The sequence below is a fragment of the Podarcis raffonei genome, chromosome 1 (genome assembly GCF_027172205.1).
Source record: "Podarcis raffonei isolate rPodRaf1 chromosome 1, rPodRaf1.pri, whole genome shotgun sequence".
NCBI lineage: Eukaryota > Metazoa > Chordata > Lepidosauria > Squamata > Lacertidae > Podarcis > Podarcis raffonei.
Genome location: NC_070602.1, coordinates 95,448,936 through 95,473,997, shown reverse-complemented (window position 1 = coordinate 95,473,997; position 25,062 = coordinate 95,448,936). Strand labels below are relative to the sequence as shown.

At 41.9% G+C, this 25,062-nt stretch overlaps 1 protein-coding gene and 1 long non-coding RNA gene across 6 annotated transcripts in view; one reads left to right on the top strand and one right to left on the bottom strand.

Annotated features, from left to right (window-relative positions):
* The window catches only part of SLC35F5 (solute carrier family 35 member F5), a 29,680-nt gene extending 10,589 nt beyond the window's left edge, over positions 1–19,091 (bottom strand). The window contains exons 1-11 of one of the 5 annotated variants that reach the window (XM_053405093.1): positions 18,909–19,091; positions 15,852–15,921; positions 14,508–14,569; positions 13,840–13,910; positions 13,653–13,734; positions 12,313–12,454; positions 7,677–7,820; positions 5,563–5,625; positions 4,131–4,212; positions 2,410–2,600; positions 690–771 (exon numbers count right to left, since the gene is read on the bottom strand). In XM_053405093.1, the coding sequence (XP_053261068.1) occupies positions 690–771; positions 2,410–2,600; positions 4,131–4,212; positions 5,563–5,625; positions 7,677–7,820; positions 12,313–12,447 (697 nt within the window). In that variant the 5' untranslated portion in view covers positions 12,448–12,454; positions 13,653–13,734; positions 13,840–13,910; ... (1 more) ...; positions 15,852–15,921; positions 18,909–19,091. Of the gene's footprint in view, positions 1–689; positions 772–2,409; positions 2,601–4,130; positions 4,213–5,562; positions 5,626–7,676; positions 7,821–12,312; positions 12,455–13,652; positions 13,735–13,839; positions 13,911–14,507; positions 14,570–15,106; positions 15,132–15,851; positions 15,922–18,908 lie in introns of those variants that run through there. The other 4 variants (XM_053405116.1, XM_053405109.1, XM_053405100.1 and 1 more) reach the window with 4 other exon arrangements.
* LOC128421862 (uncharacterized) lies at positions 15,234–23,847 on the top strand. Its single transcript, XR_008332383.1, has 3 exons — positions 15,234–15,380; positions 20,037–20,106; positions 23,787–23,847. It is a non-coding gene; the product is annotated as an uncharacterized LOC128421862 (long non-coding RNA).
* The last annotated feature ends 1,215 nt before the right edge of the window (positions 23,848–25,062 follow it).

Genomic DNA, 25,062 nt, shown 5'->3' with positions numbered 1-25,062 from the left:
TAACACAATGGCAATAACCAATATTATTCTCAGAGGAGACTCCGCAAAACCAACTTAAGTTGGAAAGCACTTTGTTTCAAAGTTTTATTTAGTAAGACTTTCCCTATTAGCACAATTAATTATTTAGCATACAGATTGCATGACTACATGAGGTGGTTTCTCTAATAATTATTTAATCCTTTAGCTCTTACTAGGTTCATGTATAATAAAGATTATGTGTTATCGGAGTCCTTTGTTCATGTTGCCTTTTCATGCTGAGCCAATACTGAGTTACCAGCAGGTGGGGGACTGTTCAGAACATAACCAGAATCCCCTCCTACTCAGCATTTTAAAAATGATTCGTTGTTATCAAAATGTGCATCCCAACTTTCTAGAAAACATTCAGGGCATCTTTTAAAGAATGGCAACGAAATAAATTGCTAGAGGAAATTCTGTTTACTTGATCTGGGCTTGTAGAAATACAATTTGAGCATGGGACATGGTTGGTTTTTTAACAGAAAAAGACACTTGAAGTTTGGGGGGGGGAGGAGAAAGAAAGAAAAAAAGTCACTTATCAGGTATAGTTTTGCAACCAAAAATATAGAATAATGTCCTTCTTAAAACATGCAGTGAGTTGGATCAAGCTTATTGAATTGTAGTTGCTAAAATTAAGTGTATCAACAGTCTTTTCTATAAGTTTCATTTCTTACCAGATGTTGAAGACAGAATATTAACGATGGCCACTTGGGTGTCCGAAAGCGCTTCTTGATAAGAGAAGTTTGCCAAGAACCACTAGGAGATTAAACGACATGTGTTAGTTTTAAAAAGTTAGAAGAAACTCACAAACCATTAAAAATAAACCCAAAAGGTTAATCAGGTCTTTGCCTATATAGTGAGAGCATGCTTGGGAGGTAGGAGGGATTCAATTTATATTAAGAGGAAATGAAAGGTTTAGGCAGCTAGATGAAAAAATAATTTGGGTTATTTATATACCAAGTGTGAAATCCAATGTTGTGTGCACAAGCAGGACAGACTTCCGCTCATGCAATGGGAATTCACATTTCACTCCATCCTCCTAAATCTACTCCAGAGGATCCCCAATCCTCCGGAGCAGATGGAGGGCGTGGGTGGAGGAGAGGAAGCTCTGTTGCACAAGCGAAGAACTGCTCATACGATGTTGAATTTTGTCGTAATGGTTTGCAGCTGCTAAGAAAAGTAGATAAACATTCTAGAAGTAACAATGATTGTTCACATACTTTCAGACACTTAGTTGTTGCTTTGAAAACACCTTGAACATAATGGACATATAAAATGCTTGGAACTATCAAAATACCAACATATTAGTTCCAAACCTGAAAGAGAAAATTATGCTCAAAGTTCATTCGTTTCAATTGGACTTAAGTCTCATGGGACAAATTAAGCCATGATTAAATTAAGGGCTACTAACTTTATCAGGATTGGGGCCACTATATTTCTCCGTAGTTCAAAAGAAACATTGCATACATATCACATCACATGCTATTTGTTGAAAACAATGAAAGAAATGATTGTCCCATGGCTCTCAAGTTCCTCTTTGGAAACTGCTAGACATATTTCCCAACTTTACCAGATACAATCATATGAAATAAGTTAAGTAACAACAAATCAAGTCTGCAAATATACATCCTAATTTTAAATAATATATATAAATACTAAAATCAACTAAATGTACATATAAATGTCTAATACACTTCGAAACTAAATGCAACACTGCTTTAGATCCAAAAGGTCACAGGAGTCTGTCCCACCTATCTATAATGCTAATAATTTTTAACACTGCTGTGCTAGTGGTGAAATGGAAAATACTTCAATGTCTCTTTTATCTTTAAATTCAAAACCATCATCTAGAATGTAAGATGCAGTAGATTTTTATTTTATTTCAAAATGTGGCTAGAGATAAATTATTATAGCTGGAACTTTAAACTGCCAGATTGGTGGCGGCCAATTTTAATCAGTGTTGGTAAATGGAACTGAAAGTGAAAATCACATTTTTTGAAGCTCTTTTCATTTGGGTGAATTATTGCAACAGAGAATGAAAACGTTATAGATAGCCTTTACTTTTAATGATGAATGACAACTGCTTATTAAATTGTAAACTCTCTCACCTGCAATAAGTCACCTGTGGTGAAGTCTTTTGTAAACAACCACAATTAAAGTCAATCAGTTATAAGCAATTAATTAATGAGCAGACAGCCCCCAAAGATCATCCCTTTCTCTAAATGGCATGAACAAAATATAATGACTAGCTCAACACCCAAAATGATCCATTCTATTTTTAGTCAAGCCTTCAGAAAGAAAAATATAAATAATAGGGCAAAAAGAATACAAAATAACCAACTTCCCAATAATATATATTTAGAAACAATACTTAATAAAGAATAGGTGACATACCACAAAGCAAAAGAAAAAGCTGATTTTGGCTACTTGAGATGCGGTAAGCTTCCCTACAGCTTTTAATATTGAATCCTGTTCCTTAACTGTTGGATAAGACATACGAGACAGCTTTGCTTCCAATGCATGGCTTGATGGGAGTTGTCGAATCTCCATAATATTACTGAACCTTACACGAGGCTTTTTGGGAGCTTTAGGGGGGAAAAGAGTGGTGCAGGTCATTATTATACGTAGCAGACTGGAACAAAAATAATAATCCTCAAGATAAGGCCGAGACTCCCAAATTGCAATTCAGAGTATGAACCCATGTTTAACTACTTGCACAGTTAGTTTTATGAGAGCAAAATGGTTTGTGTGTGTCAGGAACATGGACTATCCATTTGGTGCAAAAGAAGAGATGGCTTTAAGAGTTTCTATCGCCATTAAACATATTCACTGTATTTAAGGAACGGGCCAGGCTTCCTCACTTTGGGTGCAGCTACTTCTCTTTTATGGAAGATGCGTTCCATAAACATGTTCTCAGAAGAAGGGCAAAGTTAAGTATTTAATATTACAACTTTGTCTTTAAGCTAGTTTAAGTATGGCTAGTACACCATCTTGTGGTAAAACCAACCAAAGGCTTAGAACAGCCATTGGTTACAAAATCCTGTTAGTCTATTTCTAGGCCTATGTACTTGTTTCTTAGAGAAACTGATCTACAGCAAAGATGATTTCCCAGGCTTCAACTGAACTGTGTTGTTCAACTTTCATTCATCACATACAGATCAATGCATGTAAAAGGAACCAACATAATCTCAGGACTAAATCCACATTGCAATACACTAGGGGGCACATATAGAATCTATATTAGAACACACTATTGTATTTTGAGGCTGCAGTAATGCCTCTGGCAGCAATTGGCTAAACCTGTCATGCCGTAGGATGTTCACATTACAATGGTTTGGCCACCTTGTAAATAAATACAAGATCAAATTGTGCAACAAAGAGAAAGAGGCCCACCTTGCACATAATGGCCAATCATTGTGTGATGTCCAAGTGGGGGATTTGTTTTGCTCAAGCAAGCTATGGATGTTAACCAAGAGCAAACTTTGATTTGAGTGAAACAAACCACAACCACCAGTTCAGACATAGCGCTAAATCGGGGATTGTGGTATGTTTCTGCCATTAGCTAGAGGGGAGAAGTGAAGTGGAAGCCTTCTGTGGGTTTATGAAAAGCTATTAACTATGGCTTACCATAACATGCAGCCAATTCGTGGCAACATGCAAAAATAGCAAGCTGCATTTGCTAAGTTTCAGTTTCCCAAAATTATAATGAGCTACATTTTTTCAAAATTCCACTGAATTTTGAAAAGTTCACTGAATTTGTGAAATTACACAAAAAATATTAAACTTGGGATATGCTCCCTTCTCCAATGCAGTGTTCGTCAATTGTTCATTTTAGCATTTGCCTTCTGCATGAAGTCCAAACATTGATGTAATTGTCAATTCTCTGATTTTTTAAAAAAATTAAAAGTAAAAAAGCATCTTAACTGATTATCTCTATTTTACTACTGAGCATCTTTACCTGTTACCATATTTAGAAAATACTGTACTTCAGGCCATGTGGGTACACAGGTTTTTAGGTAACACAGGAGAAGTTGCTTTCATACTTTCAACATGACATAAATATTTATAAGTTGATACAGAAAACTATATTTTGACATTTTGAAGCATTTACTTACTTTTTTCAGTGTCACTGTTAGTGTTGCTACATTTTTCACTTGGCAAGTCATGAAACTTTACAGGAACGTATAATGGTTCACTCTGAAATGCAACATAATGAGGTCCCAGTTAGCCTAAGTTATAAAAAACACACACCCAAATAATAACAAAAAATCCCCCCCAAAATAAAATTTACTAACAGTGCAATCCTATGTATGTTTACTGAGTACATGCAGACATAAACTGATTTGATGTATAGTACAATATACAAATACAAAACAATGTACAAAACAGCTGGACCAACTGCAAGGTAAATGTGCACAAGTTGCTAACTTGCAATAAAACTGTTAACCAAAAAACAGCAAGAAGGAACATATTATGAGAAGAAAATGAGCTGCATTTCACCATTTAAGGTAAATAAAACATCCTATTGTGCATCCCTCCTTCTTTAAATGAAATATGTGGGAGAATTCAAATACTGACTCCTCTTGTTCTGATATTTCCAGTAGCAGAGTACCACATTCCCTTAATGGCTTTAACTCTAATTGGTGATTTGTTTTTTTAGGTAAGTTTATTGTAGTAGAATAAATAACTGGTTTGAAGTAAACTAGGTTGGCTAGATGGATAACCACTGAATTCAGCCAAATAACAAACAAACAACAAAAATGCAAGTGCAAGTATTTCAACTTTGCCTTTTTTTTTGCTCCTTATTGATTGTCGCTAATGAGTTTCCATGGAAGGACAGATAATATGCTTAACTATGTGTTTTGAAGGTGGCCTTATAGATTCTACTGTTTTGGATATTCAGCCACAACTTAATGAGAGAGTGCCTATACAATATAGGCTACAGTTGCAGACAAATTAAGATAATGCAACATGGCCATAGAAATCTTCCACCTGGGCACTTCACTGCTTTTTATACCTGCTGCAGATTCTTCATATTGAAAAAATAAGGCTGTGTGTGTATATCTTTATCTTGCATTACATGATGGCATTTTAGGCAAACAATGTTTAACTATAACTGAGTGACTGAAGTGCTTGAACCACATGTATTTAAAAATTCCATGGGCCAAGCATAACATTCCCTAGTAAATTCATTTTTGCTCACATGCCATATATGTTTACTTTCCCTAATCCAGTTCCTATTTAAAATGGCATTATTCAGAGCTCTGTGATTATTTTCAGCACTGATTAAAAACAGACAAGACATGAATAGCTATTACCACACAGTAGTAGATGGCAGGGAGGGGCAGCAGCACCTATCTGACCTCCAGGGAGGTAGGTCACGGCTGCTTCCTGGGAAGAAGAGTGGGAGGGACAAGACGGTGGGGAGGTTGGTGCTGTGCAAATGGATCCGCAGAGAGGTCAGGTAAGAACCCCACTGTCCCACCCTGCTGTCTGCTACTGTTGCCACACAGAACATTACAATCACTTAAATGAGAGAAAACTTACCAAAGAACTATTTACAGTATTGTCAGTTGTGCAGGCTGCAAAATAGCCTTCAGCATCTGCAAACTAAACATTTAAAATTCAGCTGGGACATTACAATGAATGTGTAGAGTAAAAACAACACATTGCACACTGAAGTTAAAAAAAAAAAAGGTGAAGGACCCCTGGACAGTTAAGTCCAGTCAAATGCAACTATGGGGTTGCAGCGCTCATCTTGCTTTCAGGCTGAGGAAGCTGGCGTTTGTCCACAGACAGCTTTCCGGGTCAGGTGGCCAGCATGACTAAACTACTTCTGGTGCAACGGGACACCGTGATGGAAGCCAGAGCGCATGGAAACATTGTTTACCTTGCCGCCACAGCGGTACCTATTTATCTACTTGCACTGGCGTGCTTTTGAACTGCCAGGTTTGGCAGGAGCTGGGACAGAGCAACGGGAGCTCACACTGATGACACTGTGGTCAATAACTTCAGGTGAGATGGGACTCAGGAAGACTAGCCCACTGGTGAAGAACAAACAGATCCATCTCCATTCTTGTGCCTTGGCTTGCTGCTAGGCTAGTTTCAAGCTGCTGCAGCTTCAAAGCCAAGTCTATTCTGGCATGAAGCCTATTCCAAGAAAGGGCTAGAGAAACATGTTAGTTCTACAAAACCAGTGTGATAGGGTTCTCTTGATTAAACGGACTGCCAACCACCAGCTGTATGATTTCCCCAGATAGCCTCTTTTCTGGAATAGGCTTAATAGCAGCCAAACTTATGGTCAGTCGAAAACAAATTTTAAAAATTCATTAGATTATCCAGGAATTAGTTGGCAGCCTGAATTAACTTTAGTCCAGCAGCTATACAAAATAACTAGTTTTATAAAACATTAAAGTTTACTGTTTGAACAGTTCCTCTTCAAACAACTTAAGAGCTAACTGTAAGTAGTCAAACTTTCACAAGATCACTCTGCAATCTCAGACCTTATAAGTAATATTTGGGAACCACAAGCCAGAACTGAGGAAGAGGGCTTTTGAAGTCCTTGTTTACCTAAAACTTTCACACTGTACCCTTTACTATTCTGTCCAGCAGCCCTCAAAGTGGAGGGGAATAGGAAAATAACACAGCATCTATCATTTTCCTGTGCTCCCAGCTTTCCTGTCCAGTCCAAAATGTTAAAAACAGACCTGAGGAGGAAGGTGATTTCCCCATCTTCAAAACCTTCCCCAATGTCAAAAGCTTATGGTTAGCAGAGAGCTTAAGAACGAGTCCTGCTTTGGACAACTTGCTATATTAAACCATTAGCTCAGAGTGGCAGTAAAAGGGAACAGGGAGGAGAGCATAATCTCTGCTCTGGAAGCTGGCATGCTTGTGTGGTCATGATAAGCCATGTGTGTTGTGCAAACCTGGTCAATGTGTGGGATCCCAACTATTCCATCAGAGATCAGAGAACAAAAGATTTGCAGTGTTATTACTATTGGTTTCCACATTCATGTGCTGTGTTGTTCTTTGTTCATCAAGAAAGCACTCTTCAGCCAAGGTAGAAATGCTTCCAGCTCACTAGTAGTCTAAGGGTGATGAATTGGCTATGTCTTGTTGAGAAACATGGATTAGCTAACCAATTCCCAGCTTTTTAAATACAATTTGGAAAGCATGAAAAATGGGTCTGATAAAGAATTCATTCACCACCACCACCACTGCCACTGTCTTTTATCAAAAGAGAAAACTCTGCTGAATCTTTGTAGACCAGTTCAAGAGAAACAGATCTTAAAAAACCCCAAAAACATTTACTGACATCTTTTTAAATAGGTTAATAAAAACATTTCAAAACTGGCAGAACATAGCAAAAAATATAAGCCACGTGTCCAAATACTGATTCTAGGCACATCTTAAATTTTATATCATTTATTCCATTTCAATTCCACTAAGAAGCATTACTGATGCAATTACTGCTTCTGTTTATGCAACGATTCACTTTGAAATGTTAGACTAATGAAAGCATTATTTTGCTCACTGAACATCTGGGGGTTTAGCTTATGCTAGTTTATGCAGGATTCCCTCTCCAACATAAGCTTTGATTTTGTGTAATTTACAGAAGCCAAAGTGATGGCAAAATTATTAAATGGAAAATAGGCACTTACAAAAGCCGCATGTTTGCCGCGAAGGCCACGTGTGCACTGCTGCCTCCAAGGTTTCCAAACAATAAATCCCAAGAGGTAAAGAACAAACATGGATGTTTTTGCAAATGTACTGAAGAACGGCTTATTGTACACAGTGAAAACATACTGCAAAGGGAAGGAAAAGAAAGGTGGTTAAATGAAAGACATGTCATAAGACCAGCATAGTCTTACTGATCAACTCTTGGGTACCACTTCAAATTTCTTGACCGTCACAGACCATGGGAGGGCTACCGTATGGTCCTCTGGATGTTGCTGGACTAGTTCCCATCCACTATGAACATTAGCCATGATTGAAGTGGAGTCCAACAACATCTGGAGGTCCACCAGTTAGCCCCCTGCAGTGGACGGACATACAAAGAGCAGAGGTATAGTTCAAGCAAGAAAAAGCTACATATCCTGGAAACGGAAGAGAAGAGATGCAGTATTCCTGGGTGTGTATCTCAGGATTGCCCACTACACCACCAGCCAAGAGAGCTAACAATTGGGGGTGGGAAGCTGTTCTGGCACATGGCAGTATAGTGTTCTGGTATGAGGCTTCTGGCCTCCTACAACTTTTACCTGCTGTGGGTTAGATTCAAGGACAGACCTGAGAAGATGGCATTCCAATGGCTACCTACGTTAGATAGAAAGCAGAAATAGTCTAAAAAGCTGAGGTGGAACCTTCTGCAGGGCAGCTAATGTCAAGAGCATCAACTCCTGGGAAGGGAGGAAGTACAGAGGGGCATGATAAGAGCAGTGGGTTGTCCTGAGCAGGAATGGCAGCTTGCAACCTACCTGACTGCATCAGAGGCTAAATGAGAGACAGACTTTACAATACTATCCTGCTCCCAAAATCTGAAATACAAAAAAGCTACAAATGTTTGTAGTTGTTCCCCTCACCTAGGGAGGGAAGACCACAGTCCTTTGAAAACAGGAGGAACTCACAAGCTGCTTGGAGGTCAACTGGCTAAGAAATTTATTTAAAATATTTACACACACACTCCATCGCAGCTCGAAATGCTCCCAAAGTAACTTAAGAAAATCAGCAGTAAAACACGCTCCTACCCTTAGGCTTACAATTTGAAAGTCAGGACACAAAGGGGATATGGGAGGCACCAAAATGAAGATGGAAACAGTTCAGGTAGCCTAATGAACAGCTAAGTAAGCTAAAAGGCAACTAGTCGCTCAGTAGGTTTGATGGAATCGCCTCTTTCCCTCCAATCTGCAGCTGATGAAGATAACAAATTTATACTGGTCTATTCAGAAATAAACCTCACAGGTTTGATGGGGTTACTTTTAACTACATATGTAGGTTTCCTCCTATATATGTGGGAATTGAAAGGAACTCCTTTCCGACTCAGCACAACCCTACCAAGGTGTTTTGCTGTCAGCGGCTGATGAAACTAAAATCTGTTTTCACCTACGGGCAGCCATTCCATCAGGCTGCCTAGAAAAGGGAGAGAAGCCTGCCGATACGCTCTTCAAACCACACAATCAGGGAGGGAAGCAAAGAAAAGAAAACACACCAGTTTTATTTTCATCAAAAGAATAACATCCCTTCCAATTGTTCTGAAACTACATAGACACAGAGACCAACCATTTTTAAAAGCCAGTGATAATAAGGATCCAACAAAGCATGAAGGAAGGAACTCTGATGGAAAGAAAAATTGGCCTGTAGCGGGCTGCATAAAATGAAGACAGGAAGCAAACATGGTCCCTGAGTCACAGGCTGCCCACCCTGGTTTTAGGGAACTGACTCTCTGACTTAGACTGGACAATTCTGGGCTTAAACCACCACACACAGCTCAGTGGGGGACCCTGAGCCTCTCACTTCTCTCTCAATCTAAACTATATCATAAGGTGGGTGTGAAGATAAAAATGAGATAATCCCATGTATGCTGCCCTAGCCTGCTAGAGGAGTATCGATTTTCACTTTATTGTAACGGATATAGACATCCTAAGGATGTCCCCATAAACTTTGCTAAGCCCACCTTCAGAGATAGAGAGAACTGCTATCCTAAGGCAGTAATTTCTGTATCCAATCAAAAGGATGTATGAATGTCTTCATCTCTACACTGTCACCTATTCACACATTTTTATTCAGCTTCATATTATTGTAGGAACCCCTGAAAGCTACAATTCTTCTCCCAGTTTAGGAATTCCTGCCCGAAAAATTGGGGCCCCAGCATATTTATGGAAGACTGTGTTTTGTTAAGAGTTTGCTGTTTAAAAGTCATACTTATAGGGGATTTGGAATTATGAAATAGAACTGGCAAGATTAATTGAATTTAACATCCTTCTGGACCGTCTTCAGGGGCTGGGAGCTGGAGGCACTGTCATACAGTGGTTCCGCTCCTTCCTCCTGGGCCGTGTTCAGAAAGTGGTGGTGGGGGATGAGTGTTCAGACCCCTGGGCTCTCACTTGTGGGGTGCCTCAGGGTTCTGTCCTCTCCCCCATGCTTTTCAACATTTACATGCAGCCGCTGGGAGAGATCATCAGGAGGTTTGGGCTGGGTGTTCATCAGTATGCGGATGATACCCAGCTCTACCTCTCTTTTAAATCAGAACCAGTGAGGGCGGTGAAGGTCCTGTGTGAGTGTCTGGAGGCGGTTGGAAGATGGATGGCGGCTAACAGATTGAGGTTGAATCCTGACAAGACAGAAGTACTGTTTTTGGGGGACAGGAGGCGGGCAGGTGTGGAGGATTCCCTGGTCCTGAATGGGGTAATTGTGCCCCTGAAGGACCAGGTGCGCAGCCTGGGAGTCACACATGGACTCACAGCTGTCCATGGAGGCACAGGTCAAATCTGTGTCCAGGGCAGCTGTTTACCAGCTCCATCTGGTACGTAGGCTGAGACCCTATCTGCCTGCGGACTGTCTCGCCAGAGTGGTGCATGCTCTGGTTATCTCCCGCTTGGACTACTGCAATGCACTCTACGTGGGGCTACCTTTGAAGGTGACTCGGAAACTACAACTAATCCAGAATGCGGCAGCTAGACTGGTGACTGGGGGCGGCCGCCGAGACCATATAACACCGGTCTTGAAAGACCTACATTGGCTCCCAGTACGTTTCCAAGCACAATTCAAAGTGTTGGTGCTGACCTTTAAAGCCCTAAACGGCCTCGGTCCAGTATACCTGAAGGAGCGTCTCCACCCCCATCATTCTGCCCGGACGCTGAGGTCCAGCGCCGAGGGCCTTCTGGCGGTTCCCTCATTGCGAGAAGCAAAGCTACAGGGAACCAGGCAGAGGGCCTTCTCGGTAGTGGCGCCCGCCCTGTGGAACGCCCTCCCAGCAGATGTCAAAGCGATAAACAACTACCTGACATTCAGAAGACATCTTAAGGCAGCCCTGTTCAGGGAAGTTTTTAACGTGTGATATTTTACTGTATTTTTGGTTTTTATGGAAGCCGCCCAGAGTGGCTGGGGAGGCCCAGCCAGATGGGCGGGGTATAAATAATAAATTTATTGTTGTTGTTGTTGTTGTTGTTGTTATTATTATTATTATTATTATTATTATTATTATTATTATTATTATAATTCGTGACAGCATAAATGCTGGGAAAGGCTTCAGGCAGGACCAGAAATGTAGCCAATCAGGTATGAAAAGCTGCTCACTAAGAACCAGTCAACCCGCTTCTAGCAAGCAAGTACTAAGATCACAGTACAAAGTTAATGGAGTGAGTGTTAATTGCTCTCCTTTGAGCATGCTGTGCTACTACATTAAGGTGAATACACTCTGACATCACAAAGGGTTTGTCCACACTTACCGTATTTTTCACTCTATAGGACGCACTTTTTCCCCTCCAAAAATTAATGGGAAATGTGTGTGTGTCCTATAGAGCGAATGCAGGCTGTGCGGCTAAGCTTAAAGCCAGAACAGGGAGACGGAGCGCAGCGCTCGGTCTCGCTGTTCTAGCTTGGGGATGGCTGTGCAAAGCCTCCACAGGGCAGCGGGGTGCCTTCACCCTGCTGCTCTGCAGAGGCTTCAAAGGCTTGTGCTCCGGGGGCTTCAGGCAGCTACCTTGCCACAACCTTGCTGCCGCTCCCGGACCTGTTCTGGGGGCTGGGGTTGGGGGAAGCTTGGGCTTCCCCCGCCCCAGCCCCGCGGCTAAAAACGAAGCCAAGACAGCGAGCGGGATCCATCCCACAGCCTCTCCCGGCTGGAGAGGTTGTGTGTGGCTAAAGAGGAAGCTAAGACAGCCAGCTGGATGGATCCCGCTCGCTGTCTTGGCTTATTTGCTCTTTGGGGCTGGGGGAGGAAATAAGATTTTTTTTCCTTGATTTCCCCCCCCCAAAAAAAAACCTAGGTGTGCCCTATGGTCTGGTGCACATTATGGAGTGAAAAATACGGTACCTTTTGCCCCACGCTTTCTAGCCACAAGCCTGCGCTTTCCCGGTTCGTGTCTGAAAGTTTTATCTTTTTGTCCTGCCACTTTCCCCAGGAATAGCAGATCTTTACCGCTGAATCGGAGCAAACAGCAATTTGAGTTTTCCACAGATTGCTGTTTGCTCTGATTCAGCAGTAAAGAGCAGGTTTTTGCAAGTAAAACAGCCTGGAGCTGTGCCTAGAAATGCAGAGCAAAGGTAAAGAGGGGTGGATGAGCCCCAAGACACACTTACCGAAGTGAGTTCAGAAGAAGCAACCCATATCACATCAACCAGGAGAAGAATGACAATTCCAAGAGCCATGCGCCTACGCTGACTGGGAGAACTGCTCTGTGGGTTCATCCGGTTCATGATAAAAATCCACACCATTTGTAATCTATGGCAGCAATAAATAAATAAATAGTTTTTAAAACTATGTGGGCAACAGGCTTTGTGCTCCAGATCTGGATGGGACACAAACTCAAATAAGACACAGCTAAAATGTCAACTAATAACCAATCCACAGGAACGAAACAGGAAGCAGTTTATTACAACTGGCCTATTACTCTTTCAGCTAATGTTTCTGTTAAAAACGTGGTCAATCCATGGGAATGTTGTTTTGCCACTGGAGTTGGGCCCTGGTCCAGAGTGCTTTAAAAAAAACCATAAAGAGGAAAGATTCAGGCACCACTCCCTATCAGTTGGTTTCAGTTTTCACTTTTGATGGTGTGGGGCACTTGGAAGAAAGACACAGGCAGGTAAGCATGGGAGCAGGTGTTTCTTTAGCAGAAAAAGAGAGGGCTACTTGTGCCCTTGTAAGTATACTAGGATTACAGCCAATAGCAAAACAATGGAATCACTGACGGAAGTGGGCTTTTGAAGTCACATTTATAAACTAAACTGTTACAATAGACTGGGCTGGCTTTGTTCTTGGCTGCAGCTCCTGTTTAGCAAGGAAACAGCTTAACCACAAGCATTGGTTTGGACATGCTAAGTCATACCTTGACCTAGCTCAGAACAATAAAAAAGAGCAGGCAGGGACAAAATGACTACAAACCATAATCTGGCTTACTGTGTCATGTGAATGAGGTCACAAAGTGGGATTTGTCAACTAGCTGACAAAATAAGCATTTAAATAATAAATCTGCTAGTTGTAATTCCTAGCCCCCTCAAAAAAACAAGCCCCCCCCAAAAAAAACAACCACCACCATTGCAGCCAGCACCTATGTTTGTGTCACAACTACCTTGGGTTTTGTTTGACAGAGGAAATGGAATTAATCTGTGTTTGCTTTATTATACAGTCAAACCTCGTTCTGCGTTCGCCTCCGCTTGCGTCTGCTTCAGTGAACTTCCGTGGCAAACCTGAAAGTACTGGAACGGGTTACTTCTGGGTTCGCCGCTCGCGCATGCGCAGAAGTGCTAAATCACGCTGCGTGCATGCGCAGATGCGGCACTTCGACGTGCGTCATTTTCAGCTTGCGGGCGGGTCTCCGGAACGGATCTTGTCCACAAAACGAGGTTTGACTGCATTGATAACAATGTGTTTGGATAAGGATGCTAAGTATCACCAGCTATACATGGGGCAATTTCCATACCTGCTCAGTAACCTTTTAAAGTTAAAATAATAGCTGGACTCTGACAAGTTTCATGGCATCATGTTAAGGTGAAGGGTGCCTCCTGAAAAAAGCAGAAAAATAAAGGGTGTCAAGGGCTATAAAGAGACTACGCTTTCCTAACTTTGCCACCAGGCTTTATGTTTGCCATTTGAGCTAATGCACACACCTGTTCCACAATCAAAGTATTCCCCACATCCTTCACTTAAGAAAGTCAGCAGTGTGTGTAGAAGGCTGGCTCTGTGTAAAACAAGCGTGAAAGTCAGAACAAAACAAAGCATACCCAACACAAATAACCTCAGTCATAATACAGCAGCCGCAGCTCAGTAAAGGGCAGCAGAAATGAAGCATAGATGGACTGTAAATTCCTGGTTCAGGCAGAAATGGAGAGCAGAAGCTTTTTAACAACAATGACATCAGAGTGCAACATGTCAAGCCCACAAACCATGCTGGACAGAGACAGCAAGACAGAGCGCTATCAAAGTACTTTAATACTTTAAAGATTTTTACAGATGTTTGCCAAGACAGACACAGCTTTAAAAAAATAATAATCATGAGATAAGTATAACCACAACATAGGAGAACCTCAAAATAATTTTCCGATAATGAATAAAATATACCTTGCTTGAAACATAGCGTAGTGTAGTAATGTACCTATATAAAAACTGAATCAAAGGACTAAAGGAAACTATAAAACTGAGTTTCAGGTCTCATCATTTTGGAGGGGTGGGAGCCACAGGTTTTAATGTACGTTTTTCCTTTTTTTAATGTAGACAGCTATTGCATGGTGAAAACATATTCTTAAAAACAGTCATGGCATGATAATATATTTCTTACCTCTTGAACTGACAGACATATCTCAAGGATCATATTTTTTTATCTATGGGTTTGTGATGTTTCTGGAAAAAAACCAAAAGAAAAACCAATCCTTAGCAACTGTGCTGCTTAGTAATGCTTTATAAGATGTTGACCTGTTAAGTGTTTCACCCCTTTCATTACAGGATTAAATTATCCAGGATGTATTAATACACAATATGTACTGTATGGCAGAATACTGAACACACTTGCGATTGCAAGTGTCTTTTGCTCACCGCTGAAATAAAAAATGACTTCAGCCAGAGTCCTATGACATGCCACTTTATTTCCCTATCTTTTTTTCCTTTTGCTGCACTAATAGATTCATTGCGTTATAATAAAACTCTGTTCAAAGAAATTCATATTTACCATTTATAAAGGAAAATAATAATAAAACACAGCAAATTAGTAACCATTTGTTATGCCATTTTTTGTAAATTAATACTCATAAAAACGTTCTGGTAACATGTCTGAGCACGTCTAAATGCATAGGTTTTTAACTCCATTCTGTATGTTCACTTTCAACAAATTTGAATCAATATCTTAACATCTATTCTTAATTTAATGAAACATGAAACAACCTTGAAAAGCTGACTCATTTTTGCCAGTAATCCTTGTTCATGATGCCTTGGTGACCTCACAAAGGGATAATGTACACAATCATGGCACCACCATAGCAACTGGTTGAACAATTCTGCAGCCTTCTATACTTGCAAGACTTAAAGAAACCTTTGCTACTGAAAAATGACGAGGTAGTTAACTACATATTGGTCCATAAGGAGTTATTGGTTCCACCTATAGTCCATTGAAAGATCAACAATAAAGAAGGCACTATTTTGTCTTTTAAGGACCAGGGTAAATAAATTCATTCTATGCAAAGATATGAATTTGAAATATCTTTCAAATATTTCGTATTATATGAACCTAACAGCATAATTCTATACTGTCTACTCGGAACTGAGTTCAGTGGTGCTTACTACCAGGTAAGCAAGTAGAGGATTGCAGTCTAAGTGTTCAGCCAGTAGGGATATTTTTCATCACCAATTCTGAGTGTCTGACTTGTAAACCGGCAGTGTAAACTGCATCTATAACCGACTATCTTTCTAATTAAGAAAGATACAGATGGAGGGTTTCATAGCAGCAACATCAAAATGTTATTATAACGATTTAAAAGGAATTGTTCTCTTTCCTAAAGCCTCAAGCTTCACTGCTCAAACCATGCTATATCTGCCCAAATTACATTAAAGAAAGTGGTGTGCTGAATATTAAAAATATAACGTGTTCAGACAATAGGAACTGATTTTGTAAATCTCTATTGTTTCTTACCTGGATATGTTACTGTCGTGGCATCAAAGTGTTCTTTGTAACACTACTGGTATAACTAGTTGTCAAATGTCTAAATAAGTAAGAAGACTTGGCATTAGTTCTGAAGTTCTCAGCATTCAAATTAACGTCAATCACATTTTAGTCTCTCTTTTTTAACCATTACACAACCATGCTTTTACAATTATGATACCTACTTTGTGGTTAAATAAAATCCATTCTTTATGTATCTTAAATCACCACACATTTGCATACACACATGATCATGAATCACTACTAGGAAAAAGGCATGCCAAGTTTGACCTGCAAAAAGAGAGTTCTTGCCAATCTCACTGCCCATCTTCCAATCTAGCATTCAAGCCAATGCTTCAGGTGGCACAATGCCCATCTACCTGTTTCTTCAAATCAAATATAACCCCCAAACCCCAAGTAGAAGGAAAGGAACCTCTGTCAAACCAGAAGGTTCACTTTTCTTCCTCATCAACTTGGCACTTGGGTATTGCTTTTATTGCTTTGCTTGTTTATTAAGTGAAGGAGCTAAGAAACCCATTGCTCTCATCTCTTGCAACCCTGCATCTACTTTTAGAAGGTTAAAGATGTTCAAGATCCCAGTAGTGTCGCTAATGGCAGTGACTGAGATGCTAAGTGTGAGCAGGTTCTGCAACTACCATCATACTGTTCTACTGCAACAGCGTATTTTTCCCAGAGCTATGAGTGAGAGCATAACAAAAAGGAAAACAAACAATTGGCTACCATTGTGGTGGGGACTAAACTTGTTTTGCTCTTCTGGAGACTCTAGCCAGTAAGGAATCAAGCCTCCTATATTTGCATAGCCCCATATTCAGCTCTGGATACTGAGTATGGTAGCATGTTAGGAAATGGCTCATCCATAAATAAACATACAGTTTTATTTGAATGGGAAATAATACCATATACACTTTGAACTAGAGAGGAATTCTAAATTTTGTTTAATTCAGTATCAAAATTACTAGAATTTGATGGTAATTTTTTCAGATTGGAAATGTTTACTAACTAGGACACTGCCACTAAGAGCCACTTCCAAATGCTGTACTGAAATAAACTTTGTCCCTGTGTTTGCCTAAATCACATGTACTTCAGATCCATCAATAACAAATAAAATGTGTTACTCCAATAAAGAAAAGCTGATGCCTGCCAAGGAAACAGACAGCTGCAAGTCAATGTTGATATTCAACAACTGTTTATATTTTTAAGATATAAAGCACCTATATGCATAAAAATATTATACAAAAACCACCTCCTGAAGCCATACACCTGATTCAGCACACAGGATAATGTGCAGCTTCTTTCCAACATGGAGTCATGTACACCCCATATTCCATTATAGCCCTATTTACACATTCACAAGAAAGTACCGGTAAGTGAGCTTAAATTAGGAGAGGGACAGAGGCATACATATTAAGATTCACCCTCAACATCTGCTTGCACCAGATCCATTTCAGACATTCACACATGAAGGAGGAAAGGCTATAAGCCCAATTGTGGTCCATTCTACTATAAGATAGTTGCTTATGTTTATATATTCCATTTGGGTGTCTATATATTGACATACATATTCTGTGCAAGTTAAGCCAGGTTCTTCTTATTGCTGACACAGCACTGTCAAGTTATATGATGATATATGCATTTACTGAGTAACAAATATAGCCATGCTGGCCCATAAGACAAACAACTGCAGAATCCAAAGTTGGGCAATACTTTTACTAGGACCAAGCAAATTGTCACAAAACAATAATCATAATTTTGAGCCATTTTGGTACTGTGCCAGTGTAGGTTTTGCAGTAGATTTACTGAGTTACAGAGGCATAAAAACAGACCCCTGCCTCTAAATAACTTTGGAAATTGTCTCACACCTGAAAGTGGTTCTACAGAATTTCAGAAGGGGGGGGGGGCTTTCCCAGCCCTACCTGGAACTGGAGGAGAATGAAACTACAAAGCAGATGCTCTCCCACATGTGCTACATACAACTCTTCCCCAAACAAAAATTAGGGGGGAATCAGCACAAAACAAGAACAGCCCTGCTGGTTCAGCCAGAAGGCCAGACTAGCCCAGCACCCTGTTCCTGCGCACCAGCCAACCTTCGGGGAAAGCTGGCAAACAAGACAGGAAGGCAATACTTTCGTGCTGCTGCTTCCCAGGTGCTGTGACATTCAGAAGCATATTATCTCTGAACTTGGGAATGTGTCCAAGTAGAAGCCATAAGGACCAACAGCCCGCGACAGGTCAGTCCTTAGCCGACCTGTGTAACCCCATTTTCAAACCACCTAAAAGAGACAGTCCAGTGGCAGGGAATTCCACAGATTTCACTACAGGGAAGGAGAGGAAAGAGCTGGGGGTGGGGTGGGGGATCCTACCTCTTCCTTTACTGGATGAAAAGAGAGAGAGAAAGTGGGACAGGGGAAAGCAGGATTTTTCACTTCAGACAAAGGAGAGGGCATTTAACCCACCGACCGAGAGGAGAGGAGGGTGGTGGTCGGGAAGCTGAGCCGGAGGAGAAATAGCGTCGCTCCTCCCGCCCACGCAGGCTCCGCGGCCAAGAAGGAAGTACAGCAGGAGGATTTTTAAACACACACACACACACACACACACACATACACACAAACATACAGACGCCAACCCCGGTTGCTCCCTGACCCCCTGGAAGTGAGTGGGTGCGGCGGGACAGCAGCAGATTGCCCTCGCCCCCGACCACACACGCAGAGGACCGGGTGTGCGTGTGCAGCCCCTTTTGCAACGCTACTTAAAGAGAGAAATAAAAGTGCACTCGGGCACCGCTAAGGACAGGTCTGCTTCCCTTCTGCCCACCGGGAAGCCGCCGCACCGAAAAGGGAGAGACGGGGTCCTGGCTGGCTGGTGGGGCGCTTTGACAGGGAGCTGCTGGGAGAGGCGCCAGCGTCCCCGTCGAAGCCGTTCCCACCCGCCTCTTCGGGGCTCCCCTCTCGCGCTCCTGCCATGCCCAGCCCGGCCGGAGAAGCCCAAGTTTTGCGGAAGGAGGGAGGGAAGGAAGGAGGGTGGGAGTACCTGTGTGCCGGACCCTCGCGCGACCGCAGCCGCTCTCCGCCAAAGATGGTGGCAAGCTCCGCTCCCACAGCTGACTCGGCTCAAGAGCCCGTTCGCCTGGGCCGGAGTGAGTCGACCGCCGAAAGGAGACACCCCTTCATCGATGCGCTCGGGGTTCCGCTCGCCGGCCTAAACCCTCTGCCGCCGCCTCTCTCTCTATCTCGCTCTCTCGCGCTCGCTTCCTCCCTCCTCTCCCCCGACCCATCTGCATCACGCCCGCGGAGAGTAATAATAGGACAGTAGTATTAAGAGAGATTGAGCAAGGCGGGTGGGAAATGGGAGAGGGCTGCAGAGAGAAGAAAAGGGGGAGGGGGAAGTAGCAAAGGAAATGTGGTTTTTGCCTTTGGAGCAAATTCTAAACTTAGCTGCAGGGTTTAGGATTGACTTCGATTTGATGGGAGGTGGGGTGAGTTTAAGGCTGCAGCTATAAGGAGGCAGATCTCCCTAAATTTAGTAAGCGGCGCTATGATATAGCTAATATTTGTATGGGGTGTTAGGGGAGGGTGTGACCTCTGGTGGGGGACACGTCCTGCTCCTTCTGGGGTAGTTTGTCCATCTTTGGTTCCCACCCTGCACTCAGCTCTCACCCTTGGCTCCCAGTTACAGGTAGGTCTGCTGTAATCGAAACAAAATAATATAAATAAAATAAAATAATAAAAAGTGTGCATGCACACGAAAGCTCATACCAATAACTAACTTAGTTGGTCTCTAAGGTGCTAAGGGACGCGGGTGGCTCTGTGAGTTAAACCATAAAGCCTATGTGACGGGGTGAGCTCCAGTTGCTCGGTCCCTGCTCCTGCCAACCTAGCAGTTCAAAAGCACGTCAAAGTGCAAGTAGATAAATAGGTACCGCTCCAGCGGGAAGGTAAACGACGTTTCCGTGTGCTGCTCTGGTTCGCCAGAAGTGGCTTAGTCATGCTGGCCACATGACCCGGAAGCTGTACACTGGCTCCCTCAGCCAATAAAGCGAGATGAGCACTGCAACCCCAGAGTCGTCCACAACTGGACCTGATGGTCAGGGGTCCCTTTACCTTTTAAGGTGCTACTGGAAGGAATTTTATTATTATTATTATTTTGTTTCGACCTCAGCTTCCAGAAGTTGTCAGCATGTGACAGTGGCCACATCCCATGAACAGCTTTGCCTGGCCTTCTGAACCAGGTGAGGGTAGCTGAGGGGTTTCAAACCCTCTGTGAGTTGGAGCCTTCCCCTGAATGTAAAGACAGGCTCTGGCAGATTGAGCGGATGAGACCAATAGTGGGTCCAAAGGTCAAGAAAGTGGTTTCTGCATGTGCTGTAGAGGGAAGTGAGGGGCAGATGGGAGCCCCATGTCAGAGAATGGAAACTCTGATCCTAAACCTCTGCTGCCTAGCGGCTGTACTCATTAATGAGAAAGGCTTTGGGAGTAACCCCAGGGAAAAATCCGTATCCGCTGCCTTGTGGGACATCTCTGGGAGAAGAAAAGGCTAAGGAGTAAACCCTACAGAAATCCAGAGTGGAGTCCCTAAGGTGGTTGGATGGTGCCTTGTATGCCTCCTTCCGGCAACTCCTGCAGCCCAGCTGATGCCAAATGTATTGCTGCTTTGGACTACATCAGCAAGGCCGAGAGTGGGGTCTTGTTGTCTGGGCAGCCCAGGATCTCCATAGCACCACTGCTTAAGCTTGTGCCCTGAGAAGGTAACCTCCATGCTGCTAACACAGCGGTTTGACTTCACCCCAGGAGGAGCACTCCATTGTCTCTTGAAACAGCCAGATGCCAACAACAACATTTTGCTTAATAAGGAAGATGTGACATAGTGTAAAATGACAGGTTATACTGGTTTTCCTGTTTGGGAGATCGGCTGATAGAGGTGTCATTAAGAAACAAAGAGAGCAGAGTATTGGGCCATAAAGATAGATTAATAATGCAAATATTGCCCTTCCTCTGCCACTCAGTAGTGGACGTGGACAGAAGCATTGGGAGGGTGAGGTTGTCATGGTTACAGGGGCCATGATGCCACTACAGGAAAAAGTGCCCATTTGCAGTGTGTGTGTGTTTTTAAAACGGAGGCTGCCAGGAAGACCGTGAGTGATGGTGTAAATGGAAAGGGAAGCTGCATCTGGCAAGGGGTTCTGAGAACAAGAAGTAGGGAGTGGACAGAACTCAATGCAGGCTGGCAGGAAGAGTCTGTACCCAGACACTGGGTAGCATGGCTGGTTTCTTCTTTGGGCCCAAGCTTGCTGAAGCTCTGGGAAAAGCAACAAGAGACACCCTTGGGGTGTCATACTATGCACCCCTTCATCCAAGATCCTGGTTGACACTACAGTCACTGTTGTGCCTCATTTTTTTCCAAAGGAAATGCAAACCCTGGTTAAGTGCCAAAACACTTGGAATCTTGTGCCGCTCAGTAGAGCTTGGAGTGGCCAGTAACAATATGTTTTGAATAACAATTTCAGTTGAACCTTAGGATTTCTGAGTTAGAAAGAACTCTAATTTAAGTAGGAGGACAACATCTTGTCAGTAGTCCAATCCCCTGGACGCAATATCACAGAAACAGTCTGACAAGCACAGAACAGAGTGGAACTATCACTGCTTGTGACCTGGACACCTCCTTACCTCACCTGGGCTGCAAATCCCTCTGTATGTCATTTGTTCTACTTTTCCAAAGTTGCACAATTCTCCTTATGAGTAAAGACTATGGCAGAATAGTAGCTGAGTGGTTCCTCCTGCTCTCCGTCACTTGTTAATACTTCACCATCTTCCCCAAGCAGTGGACCTACATTTTGTTCTGGACATAATTAAAGAAGGTTTTAAAATTGTTTTTCATTTTCCTTGCAAGTCATAGGTCATTATGGGATTTAGTCTTCTTGACACTGTCATTACAGGTTCAGAAAACTTTTATATTCATCCTTGGTTATGTCACTTCTTTCATCTCATATACATTTCCTTTTTTGACTGAGTGGTACTGAATTGTGCATACACATCATAGGATCAGACTGCAAATAATATATTTTCTATTTAGTTATTTAATTATTTGGTACATTTATATACCACCTTTTTCTTCCTAGGAGCTCAAGGTGGAATACATGATCGCACTCTTCCTTAAATGCTCTTTCTTCCTGATCCCTTATTTTACTGGTTAAACTTGCCATTTCTACATATTCCAGCAATTTTGTCTGCCATTCCTCCTTCATTGGTACTGTTCATTCCCTCCATTTCTGGGCATATGCCATTCGAGCTGCTGTGGTAGCATAAAGAAACAGATTAAAATTTAGATTTTAATTACATTTGTTTTACTTTTAAAAGGCTAAGTTGAGTCATTGAACAATTGCATATGCAAGCAACCAAGGTTGGATAACAAGTAAAGAGCAAAGTTAAACACAGAGCATAAAGTCTATGACTCACAGTCCCCTGATCCTTTTCACTAGTTACCCATCTTCCTCAAACTTCTACCAGCTGATGCTCTGAAATTGGAAACATATGTCATTCTTAGGCTACAATCCTAAATACATTTTATAGGGAGGAAGTTCTGTTGAATTCAGTGACACTTGCATCTGAGTAAACATGCTTAGGATTGCACTGTTATACTCAAAAAGAGAGGAAACTAGAGGGTTGTATCCAAGTAGGTTATAACTCAGAATAGACACATTGAAATCAATGGACTTGCTGTTTACATTAATTGATCTTAGTGAACATACATACTCCACCTCCCTATTGTCCTCATGTGTTCTAATTAATTCATTCCTAGTTTGCAGAAAACCAACCTTTCCCCTCTGCATTGACACAGGGAAGCTATTGTTTGGGCTTCCTCTCCAAACCAGGATTGCAAACCAAGGTTTGAAGCTGGTTTGCACAATTCAAGTTCGAACAGGAAGCTTAAACTAGAAATTGGCAATTTCCATGTAAAAGGGAAAATCGTTTGCTGCAAACCAGGGAGTTTCTATTTGGCAGAGTGAGTGAGGGGACGAAGGGGTGTTCAAAGTCCAAGGCTGCGTCATCTAACACCCATAGTTTGGCACTTTTGTTAACGAACCCTGTCCTCATTCCTCCCTCAGTTCTGGCTTAAGAAACTACATTACTGTATAGCAACTAACCCTGCTTTTAACAAGTTTAGGATCTGACTGCTGCAGTAAAATGCATATCATCATTTTTTGGTCTGGAAAAAGAGACACAAAGATTGGGAGGGACGAGGCTGGGAGGCATGCAGACTTCCAATTTAGATGAAGAAGCCAACATTTGCTTCTCTCAGATTTTCCAGATGTTGATCTTGGAGAGATTCTCTTAGTCACCCAACTGCAAGCAGCAGGAATGCTGGCTGGCTGAGATTTGGCTGAACAGAGTTTCTGCCTTAGATAAATGCAAACAGTAGAAATAGTTTAGCTATTGTGCCAGACTTTCATCCTTTCCAGAATGAAGCATTTAAGATGTGGTTCTTAAGGCATCTGGAGGAAATGGGGTCAATGTGATAATAAGTCTGATAGTTTTAAAAGAGCTATTGTGAAGCAAAGGGATATCACAGGATTCCAAACTACATTTTTATCTCCTTATTTACCTTTTTTTTCTTTTTTGCACATCGCAATCTCACAAGATGAACTTATGTCAAATCTGCAGCCAAATACATTTTCGATCATTCCTTTCTTCTAATTTACTGAAAAGGTAAAACATAATGCAGATGTCCTTGATATATGTATCTATCAGTTTAAAAAGTATGTTATTTCCTTATTATTTGAGCTGCATAGGATAACCTATCACTCATTTCTATAGGTAGAATGAATTGTCTCAATCACAACACCTCCAGAAGGAGTGAGAATAGTTTCCACAAATATGGGAGTATTTCTTTTTATATACTGTTTCTCTACAGATCCTTTCAATCGAACGCTGTAGAATTTTTATTGGAATAATGGCTCACTTAACACGAGGTAAGTGGAACCTGATTGTGTGTTTTCTGGAGGAGAAATGGGCCCCCTTATCAGTGGCGTAGCGTGAGGGGTGCAGGGGGGGCCGGCCGCACAGGCCGCAACATCTGGGGGTTAGGGCAAATCCACGGGTTAGGGGGCACAAATCCACGGGTTAGGGGGCGCAAATTACTTGCCTTGCCCCGGGTGCTGACAACCCACGCTACGCCACTGCCCCTTATTGAGATCTTTGCTTATTTGTGCTGCTTACCCATTGATTTCAAAGTGATTACTCAAACATGGTTTTGAAAGTTACAATTCATTTTTAGTGAGAACCCCCCTCACCCAAATGTATTACTTCAAAAAGTTTATGTATTCCAATACCTATAAAGATGAAAAACAAATATGAATTAAGATCCCATAAATGACAGAAAGGATGCCAACCCATTGTTATGGAAACTAACTGAGAAAATACTAATATACATGTACAGTGGTACCTCGGGTTACAGATGCTTCAGGTTACAGACTCTGCTAACCCAGAAATAGTACCTCGGGTTAAGAACTTTGCTTCGGGATGAGAACAGAAATTGTGCGCCGGCAGCACAGCAACAGCAGGAGGCTCCATTAGCTAAAGTGGTTCTTCAGGTTAAGAACAGTTTCAGGTTAAGAATGGACCTCCAGAACGAATTAAGTTCTTAACCCGAGCTACCACTGTATTATTGTGAAGTGTGCTTCCAGTTTTAATCTAGATAAAAACTGTGTCCCAAATATCAAAAGTTTTTAAAATGCTGGCATTGGCATAGGATCTTGCTACAGATTCAGAATGCTTCTTTCTGGCCTTGAAAAAAATCAGTTAAAAAAACCCCAATAAAGAGCAGCGTTTAGCTATTTTTATCTTTTTAAAAAAACACAAAACCAAGAACTAGCTCTCAGAAAGGGCAGATGTGGTTTTCCTGCTATAGATCAAAGGCCAGCAATTGAAATGCCAGCACTTGACAAAGGAAGGCCATCCTTATCGTTTAACATGGAAAGAGTAAAAGTATAAACGGAAATGCTAGGCAATAACCATCCTTCTTCCAAACAACAATTGAGCCTTTATCAATTGCTTGTTCAAAATCCATTTTCCCCTAGCCGCAGACCCCCAGATTACATTTTGAAGACCGTGCTGTAGTTATTGCTCAGTATTTTATAACAACAGAACTAGTGTAGCGCAGCAGTTACAGTATTGGGACTGGGACCACA